At 41.0% G+C, this 25,917-nt stretch overlaps 1 protein-coding gene across 7 annotated transcripts in view; it reads right to left on the bottom strand.

Annotated features, from left to right (window-relative positions):
• The window catches only part of GDA (guanine deaminase), a 130,166-nt gene that overhangs the window by 71,679 nt on the left and 32,570 nt on the right, over positions 1-25,917 (bottom strand). For 6 of the 7 annotated variants that reach the window (XR_004177838.1, XR_004177837.1, XR_004177836.1 and 3 more), the window contains one exon: positions 4,709-4,797. Coding sequence is in view for 2 of the 7 variants with exons in the window: in XM_003911802.5 (XP_003911851.2) it covers positions 4,709-4,797 (89 nt within the window). In the remaining 5 variants the exon portion in view is untranslated. Of the gene's footprint in view, positions 1-4,708; positions 4,798-25,917 lie in introns of those variants that run through there. The other variant, XM_009188938.4, reaches the window with a different exon arrangement.

A 25,917-nucleotide genomic window follows, 5' to 3' on the forward strand; every position in this document is an offset into this window, starting at 1 on the left:
GCATGACCACAGGAATAATCCTGAGACCCCAGTGCAATCAACAGGGGAGACACCCAGTTTCAGAAGGATTTAGTTCTTCATTTAAAAAGTACTCACTGAGTCTCTAGAATGTTTTGGTTACTGCACTAAGTGCTAAAAAGAGAGTGTTTGGAAAAGTCCTGTGCAGATGGAGAGTTCCCTTTTAAAATATTTGATAGTGAAAGTTAGGATGCAGAAGAGTTCAAGTCACTTTATGTTTTTCATGTAGGGGAAATGAGCATGTTCTTCGTAGCTGAGATGAGAGAGTTAAAGATGATTCAGAGTACAAAGTCTTCAGAGGCAACAGAAGCGCAAGGATTTATTGCATCTGAAGTGTGATTTTTTTTTTTTTTTACCCAGAAAAGTTACAATCCTTTTAAGGAAATAGTAAGCATTGTGAAATGATTATCAATAAAAAGATTCTGAGAATCAAGGTTACAGTCCAGGATTTATTACAGATATATCTGTACACACAGAAGCATGGAATGTGAGAGTGCACATGACATTAGAGGTCAGCGAGCTCACCTACTCATTTTACAGAGAGAAGAAAAGGAAGGTCTGGGATTGCAAGTTTATTTTCGACTTGCAATTTGTTGGTGGCTCAGCCAGGATTCAAACTTGGTTCTCCACTCACAACATCACTTATGGCTAAATTGTAGCTACTAACAGCCCAGCTGCAGGCAAAGCAGAGAAGAGATCCGAAGGCTGCAGCAGAAGGTAAAAAAGCTCTCCTTTCTCCCTTCTTTTCAGCTTTCCTCTTCTCACTTTACTTAATCCGCATCATAATTTCCTCAGAGAATCTCAACTTCCCCCAGGTATTCCAAATCTGCAGTGTTGGCCAAGCCACATCAAAACCTAAGCAAAAAAAATTATGTCTATATCCCCCATATATGCTTATCAGAACATCCACCCATCTTTTCACCAAATGGAAAACATTAATAAAGTTTTATCATCAAAAAACAATACAGGTGTGTATCAATATATGTGTGTGTTACCCAAACCATCATCACCCTCATCAACCTGCCCTACCGGTAATGCAATGGCCCCATGGGTCTGGGAATCCAGGTTATTTGAAAGTGACTGTTGCATTGCACAAAAAAAAATGCATGGCTGTGAAACAAACAACATCCTGTCTTTATTTAAAATGTTGGTGTTTTGTTCATCATGAGTTTTTGCATTGATTTTTTTTTTTTTTTTTTTGAGATGGGAATCTCACCTCTGGAGTGCAGTGGCACAATCTCGGCTCACTGCAACCTTCACCTCCCGGGTTCAAGCAGTTCTCCTGCCTCAGCCTCCCGAGTAGCTGGGCTTACAGGCACCTGCCACCACACCTGGCTAATTTTTTTTTTCTTTTTCTTTTTCTTTGTGACAGAGTCTCACTCTGTAGCCCAGGCTGGAGTGCAGTGGCACTATCTCTGCTCACCACAAGCTCCGCCTCTGGGGTTCACACCATTCTCCTGCCTCAGCCTCCCGAGTAGCTGGGACTACAGGCACCTGCCACCACGCCCAGCTAATGTTTTGTATTTTTAGTAGAGACGGGGTTTCGCCGTGTTAGCCAGGACAGTCTCTATCTCCTGACCTCGTGATGCGCGCCCACCCAGGCCTCCCAAAGTGCTGGGATTACAGGCATGAGCCACCGCACCTGGCCCACACCTGGCTAATTTTTGTATTTTTAGTAGAGATGGGGTTTCACCGTATTTGCCAGGTTGGTCTTGAACTACTGACCTCAAGTGATCTGCCCACCTCGGCCTCCCAAAGTGCTGGGATTACAGGCATGAGCCACTGTGCCCGGCCATGCATTCATTTTTTTATTTTAAAATATTGCCTTAAAAGTATTGATCTTGGTCACTGAATTTTTGCCCCTCCCCCGCTGCTTTTAAATTTTGTGCCTGAGGTGAATGCCTCACTCCTCTCACCCTAATCCTGGCCCTGCAAACCTGTCCACCGTCCATGGCCACCGTCTGATTCACTCCTACCACAGCACTGCCCATGGTACTCCAGCTGTGATTTTCATTTTTAAAAAATCCACATGGTACTGAGATAGACTTGTAGATACACTGTGTATTGGGCCAAGTCTATTAAAAATGATCTGAGACATCCCTTTATGGTATTTTAATCATGACTTAAATTCAACTGCACATAACTTGTGTGCTTGATATAAGAATCTCTTTGCATTTTAAATACAATTTTTCTTCAAAGACTTCAGTCTTCTACTAAAATTTAAATTATTTCTTACCTTACTACTTCTTTGTGTGCAGTACTTACATACGGCCCCCAGAATCTGCATTTCTGATGGATTTAATTTCAAAAGCAACCTCATAAAGAGGAAGAAAAGGATGTGAAGACCCACAGTTACGTTTACTCTCCTCCCCATCCTACAACCACTTCCACCATTCTCTCATCCCATCTCAGCCTCCACTTCAACTACTTCCAAGCCTTCTTCTAATCCTCCATCACAAAGACACACAAGGAGGAGACTATCAATGTCAGTTGTTCCTCATCATAGATTCTTACGTGAAAATCTAGGAAGAGGAAGTAGATGGTAACAGCAGAAGCTACTATATTCATTACCATGCCCACCACCCACACACTTCCAAGTCCATAGAGAGGCAGCAGGGAGAGGGAAGGAGGCAAGGCATGTGAGTAGAACTGCAGGTGGAGTGAAACTTTATAAACAGTTACTCTGTCTCTCTGGACTATGACCAGAGATGAGCTTCATAGTCTAGATGAGCTCAAAGAGGGAAAGTGGCTTACTTCACATTTAACATCTGCAAAACTACAGTCTGTGGATTCAAACCAGGTATTTTCATTCCTAGTTCAATGTTTCTCTATTACGTGAAACAATGTTCCTCTATATTATGTGAAAGTCAATTTCCAAGTTTTCAGTGTTTTCAGAATATAAATGGTACCACTTTTATTGATCTTGGAACTTATTTGGCCTGAAACAAGATAAAATATTTTAGCTTTAAAAAAGTCTTCCCATTCATGTCCTTTGCAGGGACATGGATGATGCTGGAAGCCATGACTCTCGGCAAACTAACACAGGAACAGAAAACCAAACACTGCATGTTCTCATTCATAAGTGGGAGTTGAACAAATGGACACAGGGAGGGGAACATCACACACCGGGGCCTGTTGGGGGGTGGGGGGCAAGGGGAGGGAGAGCATTAGGACAAATATCTAATGCATGTGGGGCTTAAAACCTAGATGAAGGGTTGATAGGTGCAGCAAACCACCATGGCACATGCATACCTATGTAACAAACCTGCACATTCTGCACATGTATCCCAGAACTTAAAGTAAAATAAATGTAAAATAAAATAAAATAAAAAATATAATCAAAAAAAGTTTTCCCATTTCCATAAAACATATCAAGCAGGCTATGAGGAAACTGAGTTTTTTTGTTTGTTTGTTTGTTTGTTTGTTTGTGTTTTTTTGATAGAGTCTTGTTCTTTCACCCAGGCTAGAGTGAAGTGGAGTGATCTCAGCTCACTGCAACCTGTGCCCCCTGGCTTCAAGAGATTCTTCTGCCTCAGCCACCCGAGTAGCTGGGATTACAGGTGCCACATGCGCCACCAGGCTAATTTTTGTATTTTTAGTAGAGACGGGGTTTCACCATGTTGGCCAAGCTGGTCTTGAACTCCTGATCTCAGGTGATCCACCCGCCTCGGCCTCCCAAAGTGCTAGGATTATACGTGTGAGCCACCATGCCTGGCCCAATCATTTCTTTAAAAACTGTATAACATATATTAAATATATGTTATATATAAAATACATGTTATATATAAAATATAACAAATATTAAAAATCACTAAAGGTAGTTGAAATATAATATCACAGCTCAAGTGGGCTTCTGAACTTCCCCAACCAATTGATTCTCAAATTTTCTTTTCTCCCTACTTCTTTTGTTTTTGCGTGGCTTTTTTTTTTTTTTGAAACGGAGTCTCGCTCTGTTACCCAGGCTAGAATGCAGTGGCGTGATCTCGGCTCACTGCAACCTCCGCCTCCCGGCTCACTGGAAGCTCTGCCTCCCAGGTTCACGTCATTCTCCTGCCTCAGCCTCCCGAGTAGCTGGGATTACAGGTGCCCACCACCACACCCAGCTAATTTTTTGTATTTTTCGGTAGAGACGGGGTTTCACCATGTTAACCAGGATGGTCTCCATCTCCTGACCTTGTGATCCGCCCGTTTCGGCCTCCCAAAGTGCTGGGATTACAGGCGTGAGGCACCACGCCTGCCTCCTCCCTACTTCTTAATAGTTAACCTCTATCATACCCACCCCACCTTGTTTCCTTCCTTTATAGAAGCTATCACAATCTACCATGGTCATGCTCAGGTATCTGTTTGCTTGTTTACTGTCTTTGTCCCCCATGGACTGTAAACCCTGTGAGGACAAGGACTTTGAAGATCTTTTTCACCTCCAGACCCTAGGTACTGCACATAGCATGCTCAACAAATATATGCTAAAGAAATTGATGAACCATGGCAGCCTCTAGCTCTCTTAAGTTTCCATCCTTCAGCTTACTGTTTACCTTTTCCTTCCCATCTCCTCCTTTAACAAATAATTAATGAAAAATAATTATTTTAAAATTAATATTATTTTTTAAAGTCTCTCTGTCTCTCAAGGCAGGTTTTCTATAATTTAAGCTTATTAGTGGCACCCAGTAAAAGGGAAGAAGTAACAACTTACTGGTGGCTCAGTTCTCTTATTTCACATGGCTTGAAGCACCATTCTTGGGCCAGTTTTTCTTGTTGAGATGCTTCTTCTAAAAACACTATCTTTAAAAGACAGAAAGAAAAGAAAAGAAACACATATTAGTGAGTCATAGTCATTTGTTTTTATTAAATATGTAAATCTTCTTAAAAGAGACTATACTATAGCCGAGTTAAAAGGTATTTGAGACTAAATGGAATTGAGTTTAGAGGCAAAAAAAAAAAAAAAAAAAAAGACAAGGGTTTGCTTTTGGTCATCCAAAGACAAGCTGTGTGTGATTTCTCCTTTTCTGCCATAATACTGATGTTAAGTGAGACTTCAAAAATTCTCAGTTGAAGATACAAGGTATTAAAAGTGGCTAATTGGAGAGGCGGAGCAGGATGGCAGAATAGAAGGCTTCACCAATCACCCGCTGCAAGGACACCAATTTAACAAGTATTTATATTAAAAATACCTTCATAAGAACTACAAATCAGGTGAGCAGTCATGGTACCTGGTTTTAACTTCATCTTGCTCAAAGAGGCACTGATGAGATACAAAAGCCAGCCTTGAATTGCACATGCCACCCCTTCCCTACCCGCCAGGTCGTTGTGGTGTGGTATGCAGAGCATTTATGGGCGCTGATGGAAGGAGAGCATAGCAATTATGAGCCACTGAACTCAGTGCTGTTCTGTTACGGCAGAAAAGAAAACTGGACCAAACTTAGCTGATGTCTGCCCACAGAGGGAGTATTCAAACCAGCCCTGGCCAGAGGAGAATTGCTGATCCCAGCAGTTGGGACTTGAGTTTCCACAAGCCTAGCCACAGACCACAGCAGGCTAAAGTGCCCAGGGGCCCTAATAAACTTAAAAGGCAGTCTAGGCCACAAGGACTGCAACTTTTATGTGAGTCCTAGTGTTGAACTGGGCCCAGAGACAACAGACTGGGCAGGGGGGAACACAAGCTCCCGAGACACAAATTGGGGTGGCTGCAGGAGGGGTGCCTCCCCTCCCCTAACTCCAGGCCACACAGCTCATGGCTCCAAAAGAGACTCCTTCCTTCCACTCAAGTAGAGGAGAGGGAAGAGTGGGGAGGATTTTTTTCTTGCATCTTGGATACCGGGTCAGCCACAGCAGGATAGCGCACCTGTCAGGGGTGTGAGGCTGTCTTTCCAGGCCCTAACTCCTTGATAGCATTTCTAGACATACTTTGGGTCAAAAGGGAACCTGACGCCTTGAAGGAAAGGACTCAGTCCTGGTAGGATTCGTCACCTGCTAACTGAAGAGCCCTTGGGCCCTGAATAACCAGCAGCACTACGCAGGTACTATGGTGAGGGCCTTGGGTGAAACTCAGCACATTCCTAGCTGTGGTGGCTATGGGGCAAGACTTCTTCTGCTTGAGGAAAGCAGAGGGTAAACGGAACTTTGTCTTGCACTTATAATACCAGCTCGGCCACAGAAGAATAAAACATCAAGCAGGCTCCTGGGGTCCCCAATTCCAGAATTTGGCTCCTGTACAGCATTTATGGATCTGCCCTGGTCCAGAGGGAAGCCCACTGCTCTGAAGAGTGAATCCCAGGCCAGGCAGAATTCACCACAAGTTGACTAAGAATCCTTGGGCTTTAAGGGAACACAGGCAGTAGTCTGGCAGTACTTCCCGTGGACCTGTGGTGGCAGTGGCCACAAGGAAAGGCTCCTCCACCTTTGAAAAGCGGAGGGAAGAGTGGGAAGAACTGCTTCTTGTGGTTTGAGGGTCAGCTCAACCACAGTACAATAGAATACTAGGTGGCTTTCTAAGGCTTTTGACTCTAGTCACTAGCTCCCTGATGGCACCTCTAGAACTGCCAGGGGACTGGGGTGACTCACGATCCTAAAGGGAAGGATACAAGCCTGGTTGGCTTCACCACGTGCTGATTGTAGAGCCCCAGGGCCTTGAGTGAACATAGACAGTAGCCAGGGAGTGATTACAGCAAGCCGTGGGCAACACCTAGTGCTGTGCTGGCTTCAAGTCTGACCCAGCACAGTCATAGTGATTGTGGCCACAAGGGTGCTTGTGTCACTCTACCCCAAGCTTCAGGTGGTTAAGAACACAGAGAGAGACTGTTTATTTGGGAGATAGCAAGGGAAGAGAACAAGAGTCTCTGCCTGGTAAACCAGAGAATTCTTCCAGATCTTGTCCAGGACCATCAAGGCACTACCTTTACGAGTCGGCAAGAACCACACTGTTACTGGGCTTGGGGTGCCCCCTAAAGCAGATATAGCTTAGATCACAACACCAAAGTCTTTTCAAATATCTGGAAAGCCTTCCCAAGAAAGATAGGTACAAGCAAGCCCAGACAGTGACAACTACAATAAATACCTAACTCTTCAATGCTCAAGCACGGACAAACATCTACAAGTATCAAGACATTCCAGGAAAAAAATGACCTTACCAAATGAACTAAATAAAGTACCAGGGACTAATCCAGAAGAGAGAAAGATATGTAACCTTTCAGAAAGAGACTTCAAAATACTTGTTTTGAGGAAGCTCAAAGAAATTCAAAATAACACAGAGAAATAATTCATAATTCTATCAGATAAATTTAACAAAGAGATTTAAATAATTAAAAAGAATCAAGCAAAAATTCTGAAGCTGAAAAATGCAATTGGCATAATGAAGACTGCATCAGACTATTGTTGTTGTTGTTGTTTTGAGAAGGAGTCTTGCTCTGTCACCAGGCTAGAGGGCAGTGGCGCCATCTTGTGTCACTGCAACCTCCACCTCCTGGGTTCAAGTGATTCTTGTGCCTCAGCCTCCCAAGTAGCTGAGATTACAGGCATGCACCACCACACCCAGCTAATTTTTGTATTTTTAGTACAGACAGGGTTTCACAATGTTGGCCAGGATGGTCTTGATCTCCTGACCTCGTGATCCACCCGCCTTGGCTTCCCAAAGTGCTGGGATTACAGGTGTAAGGCACTGTGCCCAGCCCAGAGTATTTTGATAGCAGAATCGATCAAGCAGAAGAAAAAATTCATGAGCTTGAAAATAGGCTATTTGAAGCCAGGCACGGTGGCTCATGCCTATAATCTCAGCACTTTGGGAGGCCAAGGCAGGTGAATCACAAGGTCAGGAGTTCAAGACCAGCCTGGCCAAGATGGTGAAACCCTGTCTCTACTAAAACTACAAAAATTAGCTGGGCATGGTGGTGGGCGCCTGTAATCCCAGCTACTCGGGAGGCTGAGGCAGAGAATTGCTTGAACCTGGGAGGCAGAGTTTGCAGTGAGCCAAGATTGCACCACTGCACTCCAGCCTGGGTGGGGAAAAAAAGGCTATTTGAAAATACACAGTCAGAGGAGACAAAAATAAAAGAATAAAAAACAATGAAGTAAGCCTGTAGGATCTAAAAATCCACAAATTCAGTAACTCTTAGATTTGCCTCTAAAGAGGAGGCAGGAAAAGAGATAGGGATGGAAAGTTTATTCAAACGGATAATAAACAACATTCCAAACCTAGAGAAAGATACCAATATCCAAGTACAAGAAGGTATAGAATACCAAGCACATTTAATCGAAAGAAGAGTACCTCAAGGCATTTAATAAACTCTCAAAGATCAAGGATAAAGAAAGAATCCTAAAAGCAGCAAGAGAAAAGAAGTATGGCCAGGCACAGTGGCTCATGCCTGTAATCCCAGCACTTTGGGAGGCCGAGGTGGGTGGATCACCTGAGGTCAGGAGTTCAAGGCCAGCCTGGTCAACATGGTGAAACCCCATCTCTACTAAAAAATACAAAAAATTAGCCAGGCATGGTGGTGGACACCTGTAATCCCAGCTATTGGGGAGGCTGAGGCAGGAGAATCGCTTGAACCCAGGAGGCGGAGGTTGCAGTGTGCCAAGATCGCGCCATCGCACTCCAGCCTGGGCAACAAGAGTGAAACTCCATCTCAAAAAGAGAAAAAAAAAAAAGAAAAAGAAAAAAGAAACAAATAACATATAATGGAACTCCAATACATCTGGCAGCAGGTTTTTCCATGGGAAGCTTACAGACCAGGAAAGAGTGGCATGACATATTTAAAGTGCTGAAGGAATATCAAATATTAAAATAATATCAAAAAATCCTTTTATCCTAGAATAGTTTATCTGGCAAAAATATCCATCAAACATGAAGGAGAAATAAAGACTTTCCCAGACAAACAAAAGCTGAGGAATTTTATCAACACTAGACCTGTCCTATAAAAAATACTAAAGGGAGTACCTCAATCAGAAAGAAAAGGATGTTAATGAGTAATAAGTAATCACATGAACGTATAAAACTCACTGGTGCTAGTCAGTAAGCAGAAAAGCACAAATATTGTAACACTGTAACCGTGGTGTATAAACTACTCTTATCCTAAGTAGAAAGAATATATGATGAACCAATCAAAAATAATAACTGCAGCAACTTTTCAAAACATGGACAGAACAATAAGATATAAATAGAAATAACAAAAAGTTAAAAAAGGGAAGGGTGGTAAAGTTCAGGTGCAGAGTTTTTATTAGTTTTCTTTGATTTTTTGTTTGTTTGTTTATGCAAACAGTAGTAAGTTGTTACCAGCTTAAAATAATAGGTTATACGATAGATACAAAAAGATATAAAAAGATAGATATATGATAGATGATAAATAGCAAGAAACTGAATCACATCACCAGAGAAAATCACCTTCACTAAAGGAAGACAGGAAGAAGGAAAAAGAAGACCACAAAACCAGGAAACAGCAAAATGGAAGGACTAAGTCATTATTTATCAATAATAAGTTTGAATGACAGGACTAAGTCTTTACTTATCAATAATAGCATTTAGTCCATTTACATTTGATAAAAACATTATTACATTCGATAACGTTGAATGTAAATATTCTAAACTCTTCAATCAAAAGACACAAGAGTAGCTGAATGGATTTAAACACACACACACACACACACACAAGACTGAATGATCTGTTGTCTACAAAAATCACACTTCATCTATAAAGACACAAATAGACTGAAAATAAAGGGATGGAAAAAGATACTCCATGCCAATGGAAACCAAAAAAGAGCAGGAGTAGCTATATTTCTATCAGGCAAAATGGATTTCAAGACAAAAACTATAAGAAGAGACACAGAAGGTCACTATATAATGATAAAGAAATCAATTCAGCAAGAGGATATAACAATTTTAAAAATATATGCACCCAACACTGGAGTACCTAGATATATGGAGCAAATACTATTAGAGCTAAAGAGAGAGATAGGCCCAATAAAATAATAGCTGGAGACTTCAGCACCTCACTTTCAGCATGGGAGAGATCTTCCAGCAAGGAAATCAACAAAGGAACATCAGACTTAATCTGCACTATAGATCAAATGTATCTAATAGATATTGATAGAACACCTCATCCAATGGCGGCAGAATATACATTCTTTTCGTCAGCACATGAATCATTCTCAAGGATAGACCATATGTTAGGTCAAAGAACAAGTCTTAAAACACCCAAAAAATTGAAATGATATCAAGCAACTCTGACCACAATGAAATAAATAACGAGACCGTCTGAAAAGTATACAGACACACGGAAATTAGATAACATGCCCCTGAATAACCAGTGGGTCAATGAAGAAATTAAGAAGGAAATTGAAAAATTCATTGAAACAAATGATAATGGAAACATAACATACCAAAATCTATGGGATACAGCAAAAGCAGTACTAATAGGGAAGTTTATAGCTCTAAGTGCCTACACCAAAAAAAGAGAGAAAAACTTCAAATCAGTAATCTACAATGCATCTTAAAGAACTAGAAAAGCAAGAACAAACCACACCCAAAATCAGCAAAAGAAAAGAAATAATAAAGATCAGAGCAGAAATAAATGAATTTCAAATGAAGAAAACAATATTAAAAAATCAGTGAAACAAAAAGTTGGTTTTTTGAATAAACAAAATTGGCAAACCGTTAGCTAGACTAAGTAAAAAAGAGAGATGATCTGGCCAGGTGCAATGGCTCACACCTGTAATCCCAGCACTTACAGAGGCCAAGGCGGGGGATGGGGAGGCAGATCACGAGGTCAGGAGTTTGAGACTAGCCTGGCCAAAATAGTGAATCCCTGTCTCTACTAAAAAATTAGCCAGGCGTGGTGGCAGGCACCTGTAACCCCAGCTACTCGGTAGGCTGAGACAGGAGAATAGCTTGAACTCCAGAGGCAGAGATTGCACTGAGCCAAGATCGCACCACTGCACTCCAGCCTGGGTGACAGTGCAAGACTCTGTCTCAAAAAAAAAAAAAAAAAAAAAAAGAGAGAGAGAGAGATGATCCAAATAAAATGAGAGATGAAAAAGGTGACATTATAACGGACACTGCAGAAATTCAAAGGGTCATTAGTGTCTACTATGAGCAACTATATACCAATAAATTGGAAAATCTAGAAGAAAGGACAAATTCCTAGACACATACAACCTACCAAGATTGAACCAGGAAGAAATCCAAAACCTGAACAGACCAATAACAAGAGATCAAAGCTGCAGTAAAATGTCTCCCCGTAGCAGAGCTTGCAGTGAACCGAGATCGCGCCACTGCACTCCAGCCTGGGCAACAGAGCGAGACTCCATCTCAAAAAAAAAAAAAGAAAAGTCTCCTTGTAAAGGAAAGCCTAAGACCCAGTGACTTCACTGCCGAATTCTACCAAACATTTAAGAAAGAACTAACACTGATTCTATTCAAACTATTCTGAAAAATAGGGAAGAAGGGAGCACGTCCAAACTCATTCTATGAAGCCTGTTTTATCCTGATACCAATACCAGACAAAGACACATCAAAAAAAGAAAACTGGCCTGGCGTGGTGGCTCAAGCCTGCAATCCCAGCACTATGGCCGAGGCAGGCGGATCACAAGGTCAGGAGATTGAGACCATCCTGGCTAACATGGTGAAACCCCGTCTCTACTGAAAATACAAAAAATTAGCCGGGCGAGGTGGCGGGCACCTGTGGTCCCAGCTACCCCGGAGGCTGAGGCAGGAGAATGGCGTCAATCCGGGAGGCGGAGCTTGCAGTGAGCTGAGATGGCGCCACTGCACTCCAGCCTGGGCGACACAGCAAGACTCCGTCTCAAAAAAAAAGTACCTTTAACAAATGGTGCTGGGAAAACCGGATGTTCATATGCAGAAAAATGAAACTAGACCCCTATCTCTCACCATATACAAAAATCAAATCAAAATGGAATAAAGACTTAAATCTAAGACCTCCGACTATGAAACTACTATGAGAAAACATTGGGGAACTCTCCAGGACATTGGTTTGGGCAAAAGTTTCCTATATAATACCTCACACGCACAGGCAACCAAAACAAAAATGGGCAAATGGGATCACATCAAGTTAAAAAGCTTCTGCACAGCAAAGGAAACAATCAACAAAATGAAAAGATATCCAGAACATGAGAAAATATTTGCAAACTACCCATCTGGCAAGGAATTAATAACCAGAATATATAAGGAGCTCAAACAACTCTATCGGAAAAAAACTAATAATCTAATCAAAAAATGGGCAAAAGATCTGAATAGACATTTTCAAAAGAAGACATACAAATGGCAAACAAGCATATAAAAAGGTGCTCAACATCACAGATCAGCAGCAAAATGTAAATCAAAACTACAATGAGATATCATCTCGTCCCAGTTAAAATGGCTTATATCTAAGACAGGCAATAATAAATGCTGGTGAGGATGTGGAGAAATGCAAACCCTCATACACTGTTGGTGGAAATGTAAGTTAGTAAAACCACCATGAAGTTTGGAGGTTCCTCAAAAAACTAGGAATAGAACTACCATATGATCCAGAAATCCTATTGCTGGGTATATACCCAAAAGAATGCATATTAATATATGGAAGACATATCTGCACTCCCCTTTATTGTAGCACTATTCACAATAACTAAGATTTGGTAGCAACCTAAGTATCCATCAACAGATGAATGGATAAAGAAAATGTGGTATGTATACACAATAGAGTACTATTCAGCCATAAAAAAGAATGAGATCCTATCATTTGCAACCATATGGATGGGACTGGAGATCATGCAGTAAAATAAGCCAGGTACAGAAAGACAAACATCACATGTTCTCACTTATTTGTAGAATCTAAAAATCAAAACAACTGAAATCATGGACATAGAGAGTAGAGGGATGGTTACCCGAGGCTGAAAGGGGTAATTGGAGCAGGGAGGGGGGAATGGTTAATGGATACAAAAGAGAAAAATATAAAGAATGAATAACACCTACTATTTGATAGCACAACAGGATGACTGTAGTCAATAATAACTTAATTGTACATTTAAAAATAACTAAAAGAATAGAACTGTATTGTTCGTAACACAAAGGATCAATGCTTGAGGGGACAGATACCCCATTCTCCACAATGTGATTATTATGCATTGTGTGTCTTTATCAAAACATTTCATGCACTCTATCAATATATACAGCTACTATGTACCCACAAAATTAGAAATAATTTTTTGGGTTTTTTTTTTTTTTTTTTTTTTTTTTTGAGATGGAGTCTTGCTCTGTCACCCGGGCTGAAGTGCAGTGGCACAATATCAGCTCACTGCAACCTCTGCCTCCTGGGTTTAAGCAATTCTACAGACTCAGCCTCCCAAGCAGCTGGGATTACAGGCATCCGCCACTATGCCCAGCTAATTTTTTTTTTTTTTGTACTTTTAGTAGAGATGGGGTTTCACCATGTTGGCCAGGCTGGTTTCAAACTTCTGATCTCAAATAACCTGCCCACTTTGGCCTCCCAAAGTGCTGGGATTACAGGCATGAGCCACTGCACCTGGCCAGAAATAAAATTTTTTAACTGGTTAATTGGCATCTATTTCTCCTCTACCTCTGATGATTAAACGAAACAATTATTTATAGAACTTATACCTTATCTCAGATGATTAGTAGATTTTTTGTTAAGCTGTTATGGGAAACCCAAGAGTGCAACCGTAGTGGTATCATGGAGCAATTTAACACTAAATATAACTACATGTAATAAATGCCTGACAACTGAGTCTTAGTATAAACGCTGTTGATTTTCTGACACTAGACATCTGCGATACATAGGTATTTTTCAAGCACCATGTGTAACAGACACTATAATGAGATAAACAAAAGAGTGACTTCTCAAGTTAGGCTTATGAAGTGTGACGCCCACAGAGAACAGTGAAGCTGGGTCTCTTAATCTTTCTTCGCTCAGTTTTCCCATCTGCAAATTGGGGGTAACTCCAGCACACATTTCACAGAACTATCGTTGAGGACTAGCTATGATAATTCTGGCAAAAAAGTTAGCATATCCCCGGAACACGTTAAACGCTAAATAAACTATTATTGATTCTTTTTTTTAGTGAAGTGTGATTGCTTTCTCTAGAAAAGTAGATTGCAGAGCAAGAAAGGACAGGAAACAACAAAATTTATATGCAGGAAATAATCCTGTTTTATCATTAAATGTAGTATTATGAGAAAAAATATCCTATGGAACATGAAATACTGAAAAACGGGAAGTTTTCCCAAACCAGAAGAAAAAATGAAAGTATAATTCTCACGATTAAGGAAAAGTAATTTGTTGATTCTAAAAATATATTAGAATCAATAAATGTTACAAGAATCATAAACATCAAAGCAGATATGCAATTAACCAAAAAATATAAAAACAGAATTTATCAATGCATCTCAAAGCTGATTTACTGTAAACTATAAATAAGTAAAGCACTATACTCACACATTTGAAAATATATTTGAAAAAAAGATTTTTTTTTTTTTTTTTTTTTTTTTTGAGACAGAGTCTGGCTCTGTCGCCCAGACTGGAGTGCAGTAGCATGATCTTGGCTCACTGCAAACTCCGCCTCCTGGGTTCATGCCATTTTCCTGCCTCAGCCTCCCAGGTAGCTGGGATTACAGGTGCCTGCCACCACGCCAGCCTAATTTTTAGTATTTTTAGTAGAGATGGGGTTTCACCGTATTAGCCAGGATGGTCTCCATCTCCTGACCTCGTGATCCGCCCACCTTGGCCTCCCAAAGTGCTGGGATTACAGGCGTGAGCCACCACGCCCAGCTTTTTTTTTTTTTGAGGCAGAGTTTTGCTCTGTCACCCAGGGAGGAGTGCAATGGTGCTTTTTTTGAGGCAGAGTTTTGCTCTGTCACCCAGGGAGGAGTGCAATGGTGCAATCACGGCTCGCTGCAACCTGTGCCTTCCAGGTTCAAGTGATTCTTGTGCCTCAGCCTCCCGAGTAATTGAGATTACAGGCCTGTGCCACCATGCCTGGCTAATTTTTGTATTTTTAGTAGAGATGGGGTTTCACCATGTTGGCCAGGCTGGTCTCAAACTCTTGACCTCAAGTGATCTGCCTGCCTCAGCCTCCCACTGCTGGGATTACAGGTGTGAACCACTGCGCCTGGCTTTCAAAAAACAAAAATTTTTGAGGAAAATATAAATGATAGAAGTTTATTCTGGAGAGAAAGAAAAATTCAATGAACCAGTAACTTTAGAAGAAATTAAGAAAGTTTCATTAACCCTTTAGGAAAACTCATGGTTCAGAACAGTGCCATCTAATAGAAATACAATGTCTATCGTCCAGGCGTGGTGGATCATGCCTGTAATCCTAGCACTTTGGAAGGCCAAGGCAGGTGGATCACGAGGTCAGGAATTCAAGACCAGCCTGGCGACGATGGTGAAACCCTGTCTCTGCAAAAAAAAATTAGCCAGGTGTGGTGGCAGGCACCTGTAATCCCAGCTACTTGGGAGGCTGAGGCAGAAGAATTGCTTGAACCTGGGAGGCGGAGGTTGCAGTGAGCCGAGATTGCGCCACTGCACTCCAGCCTGGGCAACAAGAGTGAAACTCTTTCTCAAAACAAATAAATAAATAAAAATAAGATAATAATTCAGCATGTCTGCAGTATGTAAGTCTTCATTATTCCAACCAAGTGAGACACATCTATCAACTTATACCAGATGTTTAGTAGTTAGGCAAGAGTCCAGCTCTTCAAAGACTGCTGGACTAAAACTACCTGTTTCCTTTCTGTTTTCTTCAGTCAATACCCAAACTGGAACTCACACCAGGAATCTTAATTTGCACCAGTATCTTCATAAAGCTCTGTACATCCATATCCCTGAACAAATCCCTACCACTGCTCACTTACCACAACTCTTCACAGCGACCTCTTGCTACTGCCCCTCCATAAGCAGCAAACTCCCTTTTGTCTTCAATATCTGCTCTGAGTTCCTCCCTCTTAATAACTGGGGCTCTCCCCTGGGCACATGGCTTCCACTACACTTCTCAAATGGTGGATACTCAGACATCTGGATAAGTCAGTGAGTCAGTACTCCATGTCCCTCATGGCCATTTCCAAACTGTTTTCCTCTAGCTTCTTCTAAACAAACAAATCTGATTCTTTGAGACTCTCCTCTTTCAGTTTCAACATCCTTCTTCTCTCTTTGGAGTTTTCCTTCACCAATCTTTGCTTTGTTCTTCAGATTTGTTAATGCCTACTGTTTCTCTCCACTCCAAACCCTGCCTCCATTCCTTATGATTTCAACTCTTCTGAATATCAGGGACACCTATTTCTGTGAACACATCATCAGTGATCTGTTCTACTTTGCTTCAGCCACAAAACCCATGACTAGACCTTGGACAGGTTCATGACTCATAATTGCTCCAACTCCAAAACCACTGAATCACACATCTGACAACACTTTCCTGTATCCTGTTTGTTTCCTGTTTGCCACTTCAATTACTACAACCAATCTTGCACCTTAAAGAGCCTTCTCTTTACTTTCTCCCTGTACTGTTGCCCAGTCCACCAGCCATCTTCTTCCTCCATTTTCCTTGTCGAGGTTAGATCCCACCATCTATTATTTCATATTTCCATTGTCTTTCACTTAACATCCAACTGGTAAAAATAACTGAACCCCACTTTCCCTTTTTCTGGGCTGCACCCGAGTAGCCAAGCAGTACTGGAACAAGGCAAGCAGAGCAGTAGATGGAATAGCCATAGTCACCAAGCTCAAATATGCCTCTACCAAGGCTTCTGCCTGGCACCCTATGATATTTCTGTAGCACTATGGTCTTCAACTATCAATAAAATGATAGAAGAGCTCATTGCTTATCAATTAACAGATCATTAAAGACATTTCTGATGATAGATTAATATGTAATTTTTATCACATAACAAGTTCAAAGAATTGAGTGCTATTGCTACAATAAAACTTTTTCCATTCCCATCTACTTGATTTATGTTAAAATTATTCCTAAAACTCACATCTTATTATAAAAATGGAAAGTAAGAAAAAATTGATGCTGCCGTTTATTTCATTCTACCAGCAAGTCACATAGATATATTATCAAACTGGAGGAAAAAAACTTTATTTTACACTTAACAAATTACTTTTAAAATTTGTAATACAATTTTTTAAAATTTCCCTATATTTCCAGGCCATTGTAAATGTGTAAATCTATGTACAGACATTTTACTGCAATGCTTGATCAATAGAAGACCTTCAAGTGTAAAAACATATTGCATTAGTAAAAACTCCATGAGGGAAGTAGAATAGAATTAGTAATTCAAGAAGAAAAAGGGATTACAGTTGACCCAACTAATGCAGGGGTTAGGAGTGCCATAGTCTAAAATAAGCAATAACTTTTGATTTCCCAGAAACTTAACTACTAATAGCCTACTGTTGGCCAAAAGACTTACCAATAACACAATCAACATAATCAACAAAGTTAATTAACACATATTTTCTATATTAATATATTATATACTGTATTATTCACTAAAGTAAGCTAGAAAAAAGAAAGCATGATGGGGTGTGGTGGCTTACGGCTATAATCCCAGCACTTTGGGAGGCTGAGGTGGGCGGATTGCTTGAGGTGGGGAATTCGAGACCGGCCTAGCCAACATGGTGAAACCCTGTCTCTGGCTAATACAAAATTAGCCAGGCGTGATGGCAGGTGCCTGTAGTCCCAGGTACTCAGGAGGCTGAGGGAGGCGGAGGTTGCAGTGAGCCGAGATCATGCCACTGCACTCCAGCCTGCGCAACAGAGCAGAGTCTCCGTCTCAAACAAACAAACAACAACAAAAACAAACAAAAAACAACAAAAAAGGAAAGAAAACATTAACAACCTACTCTCACAATAACTAACCCACTCGCTTCATAATTGCATTAATCCATTCACTAGAGCTTCATCCTTATGACCCAGTCACTTTTTAAAAGCCCTATCTCCTAATACTGTTCTAATGGCAATTAAATATTAACATGAATTTCAGAGAAAACAAACATCCAAACCATAGCATTCTGCCCCTGGCCCCACAAAACTCATATCCTTTTCACGTACAAAATATATTTGTTTCTTTTTTCTTTTTTTCCTCTTTTTTTTTTTTTTTGAGATGGGATCTGACTCTGTCACCCAGGCTAGAGTACAATGGCATGATCTCGGCTCACTGCAACTTCCACCTTACAGGTTCAAGTGATCCTCCCACCTAAGTCTCCGGAGTAGCTGGGACCACCGGTATGTGCCACCATGCCTGGCTAATTTTTATATTTTTGGTAAAGAAGGGGTTTCACCACGTTGCCCAGGCTGGTATCGAACTCCTGAGCTCAATTGATCTGCCTGCCTTGGCTTCCCAAAGCATTAGAATTACAGGCGTAAGCCACTGCATCTGGCCTAAGATAGATTCATTTCATCCCAATGGTCCCAAAAGTCTTAAGTTGTTGCAGCATCAATTCAAAAGTCCAGAGTCTCAGGCCAGACGTGGTGGCTTACGCCTGTAATCCCAGCACTTTGGGAGGCTGAGGCGGGAAGATCAATTGCACCCAGGAGTTTGAGACCAGCAGTATAGCAAGACCCCATCGCTACTAAAAAAATCGAAAAAATTAGCCAGGTATGGTGGTACATGCCTGTAATCCCAGCTATTCAGGAGGCTGAGGTGGGAGGATCACTCAAGCCTGGGAGGTCAAGGCTGCAGTGAGCTGTCATCACACCACTGTAGTTCCAGCCTGTGTGACAGAGTGAGACCCTGTCTCCAAAAAAAAAAAAAAAAAAAAGTCTAGAGTCTCATCTATATCAGATGTGGGTGAGACACCACAGCAGACAGGATTCATCCATAGGCATATTCAGTGAAATCAAGTAAGTTATCTGCTTCCAGAATACAACGGTGGGGCAAGCATAGGATTGACAGTCCCATTCCAAAAGGGAGAAATAGGCAAAAAGAAAAGAGTAACAGGCTCCAAATAAGTCCAAAACCCAATGGGAGAAAACACTTTAAGCCCTAAATTTAGAGAATAATCTTTGACTCCATTTTCTGCATCCTGGGCACACAGGTCTTAGGCAGTCCCACTCCTGCGGCTTTCCTAGGCCCAGCCCATGTTTCAGCTCTCACAGGTTGGGGTATCCTGCCTGCTCCTCTCACAGGCTAGTAACTCCACGATCCTGGAGTCTCAGTGGCAATCCTGCTCCCAGGGTTCCACTAGGCATTACCCCAGTGAGGACTCTCTGTGGCAGCTCTGGCACTAACCCCAACCCCACATGTTTGTGCAGTGTTGCCATAGTCGGGGCTCTCTGCAGTGGCTCTGCTTCTGTGACAAGTCTCTGCCTGGGGCTATTTGCAACACACTTTGAAATCTAGGTGGATGAAGCCATGCCCCCATAGATCTTGCATTCTACATGCCTGCAAACTTAACACCACATGGATGCAACCAGGATTTGCCACTTGCATCTTCTGAAGTTGTGGCCTGAGTCACACATGGACCTGCTTGAGCCATGGTGGGAGCAGTGAAAGAGCACTGTGCTAGAATGCAGGAAGCAGAGATGTGAGGTGGGTCTGGGCACTGAGCCTGTGTAGGTTGCTCCTAGCCCATCCCCTCAAACTGTTCTGCCCTCTTAGAGCTCTGGGCCTGTGATGAGCCGGGCAGCCTCAAAGATCTCTGAAATGCCTTCAGGGTCTATCTCCCATTGTATTGATGGTGGTTCCCTTCTGTCTGTGTTAATCTCCTCAGTAAATGGTCTCTTGGTTCCACACTAGAATGCTTTTTGTTGTTGTTGTTTACATGGCCAGGCTGCAAATTTTCCAAATCTTTTCACATAGCTTCCTTTTTCATTATAAATTCCATCTTTAAATCATTCCTTTCCTCTAGCATCTTACTATAAGCGGTTAAAAGTAGCCATGCATCAGCCTGAATGCCTTGCTGCTTAAGTATGTCTTCTGCTAGATATCCAATTTCATCACTTTTAAATTCCACCTTTCACAAAGCCCTCAGTTATAGACACATTTCAGCCAAGTTATTTGCTACTTTATAACAAGGATGGCCTTTGCCCCAGTTTCCAATACCTTGTTCCTCAGTTCCATCTGAGACCTCATCAGGATGGCTTTTACTGTCCATACTTCTATCATCTGGTCACAACCACTTAGGTAATCCTTAAGAAGTTCAAAACTCCCCAGTCTCTCTTCTTCTGAGCCTTCACCAGAAGCACTCTCAATGCTCCATTTACAGCAATCTAGGCTTTCTATAGCCTGCTCCTCCAAATTCTTCCAGCCTTTACTCATTACCCAGTTCCAAAGCCACTTGCATATTTTCAGGTATCTATTACTCCAACAATGCGGGTCTTGGTACCGATTTTCTGTCCCAGTACATTTTCTCCTGCTACAACAGAATACCACAGAGATTGGTAACGTATAAAGAGCAAAATGGGTTTGGCTCACCGTTTTGGAGGCTAGGAATTCCAAGAGCATGGCACCAGCATCTAGCCAGAGTCATCGTACAGCAGAAAGGTGGAAGGGCAGGCAAGAGCATGTGAAAGAGGGAAGCACGCGAGGCCAGACTCGTTTTATAACAACTCGCTGTCAAAATAACCACTACCATGGTAACAAGATTAACCCATTTATGAGAGCTCTGTCCTCACAGCCTAATCACTTCCGAAAGGCCTCACCTCATAATACTATTAAAATGGCAACTGAGTTTCAACGTGAGTTTCTGAGAGGACAAACATTCCAACCACAGCAGGTGTCTAAATAATGACAGTGGTTATCTCTTTAGGAAAGAAGTTGAGAGTGACTCCACTTTCATCTTTACTCCTTTTTAGATACAAAGTTGTTAATAATAAATGTCTTATTCTAGCCAATATAATACAAATATGCATTAAATGTATATGAAAACGCAAAGTATGAAAAATAGAAATATATATGCATAGTCTCTACTCATGGAGCTTAAGGTTGAGGAGTTAAGACAGGCAGAGGTAAAAAATGAATGAGACGTGAGACGGGAGGATGAGGAAGCGCAATGGCCCTATGGGTTCCAATGGAGAGATAGTAAGTGTGATCAGTGAAGATTTCAAAGAAAAGGAAGAACTTGGACAGTGACTGGTAGGATTTGGTACTTGGGAAGTATCCAGGGCTGAAGGAAAAGGGATGGAAGGGGTAACAACAGGAGCAGAGGCAAAGAGGTAAAAAGCTACAAGATGTGAAATAGACAGGAGAACTCTGAAGATAATGTGGAAGCACTGGGTTGGGGAAAACTTTAATTCACAAATCAAGTACTTAATAGATTTTTGTCTTGCTTTCATTGATGTTTTCACTCAGAAAATACTTCCTGAGTGCTTCCTGTATGCTCAGGTTTATTCCAGAGATTGGGAACAATAAATTGATAAAGATACACTGCATAGTGCGTGTTATGGTGAAAATAAAGGGAGGTAAATAGACTAAAACATGGAGTGTGATGGTTTCTCTGAGGAGTGAAGTTTAAGCAGAGACTTGCATAAAAGGAGAGAGTGAACTACTTAGACATTTGGGGAAGAGCATTCCAGGCAGAGGGAATTTCTAGCAAGGACCCCAGAATGGGAGTGTGCTTGGCAGGTTCTGAAACACCAGGGAGGCTAGTGGGGGATACAGTACAAGGACTACAGGAAAGACTGATAGGAGATCAGATCAAGGCGGTAGCCAGGGATCAGCCCCAAGATTTATTCCCAGAAAATCTCTAAAAAAAATTTGGAAAGTAAATGTGGCAAAATTACAAAGTATGATTGATGCTTTCTTCATGGGGCTACTGCTTTTTCATCCCAAGGTTTCCTGGATTCGTGCAGGAAACCTGCTCACTCATTCACCATCTAGTGGGTACCCACCATGGCCAATGGGCCTTCTCCTTCACAGGCCACACTCTAGGTGGGCTGTTAAGCATGTACACAAGTCATTAAAAACCAAGTTTCACAAAATAATAAAGTCACGGATGGTCCCAGCTGGCAGGTACCTTCTCAACTGACCCCTTGTTTTCCAGATGAAATTGATTCCCTTCTGCTAAGCAAACAACTCCAAGTGCTTTATTACTTGAAACTGGGACTATTTAGGATGAGCAATAATGAGAATGTTGGGAATACTAAAGCCAAAAGCAGATGAGTAATGGCTGTCAGCTAATGAAAAAAACTGCTGCAAGATACAGGCTTTAAACACCAGATGGCAAATTTGGGCAAGAGGCTTGTTGCTATGGAACAAAGTAAACTGCTCTTTGAGCCACTGTGAAATAGCTCAGCCATCCAACAAAATAAAATAACATATTTCAATCCATTATACAAAATCCACTCTTACGTCACTGTGAGAGGAGATAAAACCAGATAAAAATATGACGTCTCAAAGATTTCTTGAAGTCTCTGAACAGAGACAAAAATTGCCATATTAGCTCAATTCATGTCAAACATATTAACGGAAAAGAGAGATGAAGTGAGATTGCCTTAAAATAAAAACCAAAGGGGGTGGGGGAAACCCTGTCGGACTAGTACAATGGGGTGAATAATGTTACAAAGACATCAGAGAATAGCATGAGGCATGAGGGACTTAGATCTTCAGATCCAATATTCTCATTTCATAAATAAAGAAACAAGCCAGGTTATTTTAATTGCCTAAGGTGCAGGGGAAGCCAGGAGTATCTCCTAAACTAGACATGTCTTCCCAGAGATTCTTCCAAAAGTTTATGATTGCTTCTCTAATAGTATAAACTCTTGCGGGAAGTCAGGGACCCCGAACAGAGGGACCTGCTGAAACCGTGACAGAAGAACATAAATTGTGAAGATTTTGTGGACATTTGTTAGTACTCCAAGTTCATACTTTAATTATAATTTCTTACGCCTGTCTTTACTGCAGTCTCTGAACATAAATTGTGAAGATTTCATGGACATTTATCACTTCCTCAATCAATACTCATAATTTCCCATGCCTGTCTTTACTTTAATCTCTTAATCCCGTCATCTTCATTAGCTGAGGATGTATGTTGTCTCAGGACCTGTGATGATTGTGTTAACTGCACAAATTGTTCCTAAAGCACGTGTGTTTGAACAATATGAAATCTGGGCACCTTGAAAAAAGAATAGGATAACAGCGATGTTCAGGAAACAAGGGAGATAACCATTAAGTCTGACTTCCCGCAGCAATAAACCAAGGATCAGCACAGTTTTTCTAAAGGGTGAGGCAGTAAATATGTTAGGCTTTGTGGGCCATATTGTGTCTATTGTACTACTTAGATCTGTTGCTGAATTGCAAAAACAACCATAGACAATATAGTAGCAAATGGCTATGGCTATATTCCAATATAACTTTATTTACAGTAACTGAAATTTACATTTTATGTAATTTTCATTTGTTATAAAATCTTATTCTTCCTCCTCTTCTTCTTCACTTTTTTTCAACCATTTTAAAACCATAGTTAGCTCACAGGCCATATAACTCAGGCAGAGAGCTGGATTTGGCCTGTGGCCTATAGTTGCTAACCTCTGATGCGAACTCCTAAAAAGATGCATGTAAATTACAATTATGTAACTTGAAAACCATCCCAGTGGCTTTCGCTAGCATTCCTCAGAAGCTTTATATTTATTTATGATTAGCTTCCAGATAGAAATAACATTTAACGTTTTTCTTTCTTTCTTTTTTTTTTTTTTTTTTTTGAGACGGAGTCTCGCTCTGCCACCCAGGCTGGAGTGCAGTGGTGCAATCTCAGCTCACTGCAAGCTCTGCCTCCCAGGTTCATGCCATTCTCCTGCCTCAGCCTCCCAAGTAGCTGGGACTACAAGTGCCCGCCACCACGCCTGGCTAATTTTTGTATTTTAAGTAGAGATGGTGTTTCACCATGCTAGACAGGATTGTTTCAATCTCCTGACCTTGTGATCCGCTCGTCTCGGCCTCCCAAAGTGCTGGGATTACAGGCGTGAGCCACCGCGCCTGGCCTTAACATTTTCCTTTAACATCAGGGACTGATCAAATGCCCTTGGAAGAGTACAGACTCTGGTGGCTTACAAGTATCATTTTGCAGTAGAAAACACACACTCCTTGACAGATGAAGGATGTACCTTTAGGAAGCAACCAAGATGTCCTACAGTAGAAGAATGGATAAATAAACTGTGGTACATCCAGAAAATGGAATATTATTCAGCAATAAAAATAACTGAGCTATTAAGCCACGAAAATACATAGAGAAACTTGCATGCATATTACTAAGTGAAAGATCCCAATCTGAAAAGCTTCATTATTATATGATCCCAACTATATTACATTCTGGAAAAGGCAAACTATGGAGACAATAAAAAATCAGTAGTTGTCAGGGGTTAGAGGGGAAAGGATGAATAAGCAGAGCAGAAGATTTTTAGGACAGTGAAAACACTCTCTATGATACTATAATGGTCAATACATCATTATACAAGTGTCCAAAACCACATAATGTACAAATCGAAGAGTTAGTCCTAGTGTAAACTGTGGACTTTGGTTGATAATGATGTGTCAATGTAGATTTATCAGTTGTAACAAATGTAGCACTCTGGTGGGAGACACTAATAATGAGGGGGCTGTGCATGTGTACAGGCTGGGGATACATGGGAAAGCTCTGTATCTTTCTTTCAATTTTGCTGTGAACCTAAAACTTCTCTAAAAATTAAATGTTTATAAGATAAGCGCAAAGATTCAAGATTTGTAACAGTAATTTAATGTAATGCTTATGTTGCAAACTGGTATAAGGTATACAGTCAAATCTGAATAAAGAAAATAATATTCATGGCAGGAAAAAAAGTAACTTTAAAAATTCTTCTGTTCTTTGCAGAAGACACCATTAATAAATCATTGGTATTTAACAAATTTTATTACAAATATAAAGCAACATATTATAAAATGATGAGATGTCTGATAATAATAAAAGGATTAAAATGTATTTCCTATGTGCCAAACACCATCCTACATACTTTACATGCATTAACGTGTTTAAACCTCACAAGAACCCTATGAGGCACTATTACTAGCCCCATTTTGCAGATGATACAATTAAGGCACAGAGATGTTAAGTACCTTGCCCAAAATTACACATCTGGCAGGTAATAAATCTTGAATTTGAACCCCAGTCTGCCTACAGGCTAAGGGCTATTAGATACTATATGTTATGTATTTTTTCATATAAAATATTAAAAAACAAACAGCCTTTTCCTTTTCTTTCTTTCTTTTCTTTATAAATTATTTATTTGTGCCTTTCCCTTCTTTTTCCTTCCATTCATACAACCCCAGCAGGTGGGCCTGGTGGATCCAGGAATGCAGAAGCAGTTGGGGCTAAGGGAGCAGTCAAGGCTGAGAATGCTAATACTGTCAGGGGGACTGGGGTTGGAGAAGTGCAGTGTCAAGGATGCAGGTGGAATGGGCAAGGCTGTAGCCGAGGAGACAGCCACCAGGGACTGATTACATATAGAAGTAATATATATTTACATGTATTTACATACACACATACACATTACATGTACACACATACTGGCTTTATCTGCTGAGAGGCCTAGAGACAATGAAACCCAGATGCAATTAGCACCCCTAGTTCTCAGATCTTGGTTTTTAAATACCATTCTCCACTAAACAGAACCAAGTGACTCCAGGCTCATTCCAGGGCTCTGGTAAAGAAAATACAAGATGAATCTGAAACATAATTTTGTGCCAAAAGTAAGGAAGTGCTAGAATATGGTCGGAAAGTAGTCAAAAGGACAAAGAAGCCACTCTAAACAGACTCCCACTAGGTAAATCTGGGCCAATTTGAGCATCAAAATAAATAATAATACTAACAGATTAAAATCCAACAAATAATATGGGAATCCATGAGTCCACAATGGTAAGTAAGTGAGTACTTGAGTGAGAATGTAGAGTTCCTTCTTCCAGTAGAATACCAACTATGTGGAAGAAAT

The sequence above is a fragment of the Papio anubis genome, chromosome 13, assembly GCF_008728515.1.
Source record: "Papio anubis isolate 15944 chromosome 13, Panubis1.0, whole genome shotgun sequence".
NCBI lineage: Eukaryota > Metazoa > Chordata > Mammalia > Primates > Cercopithecidae > Papio > Papio anubis.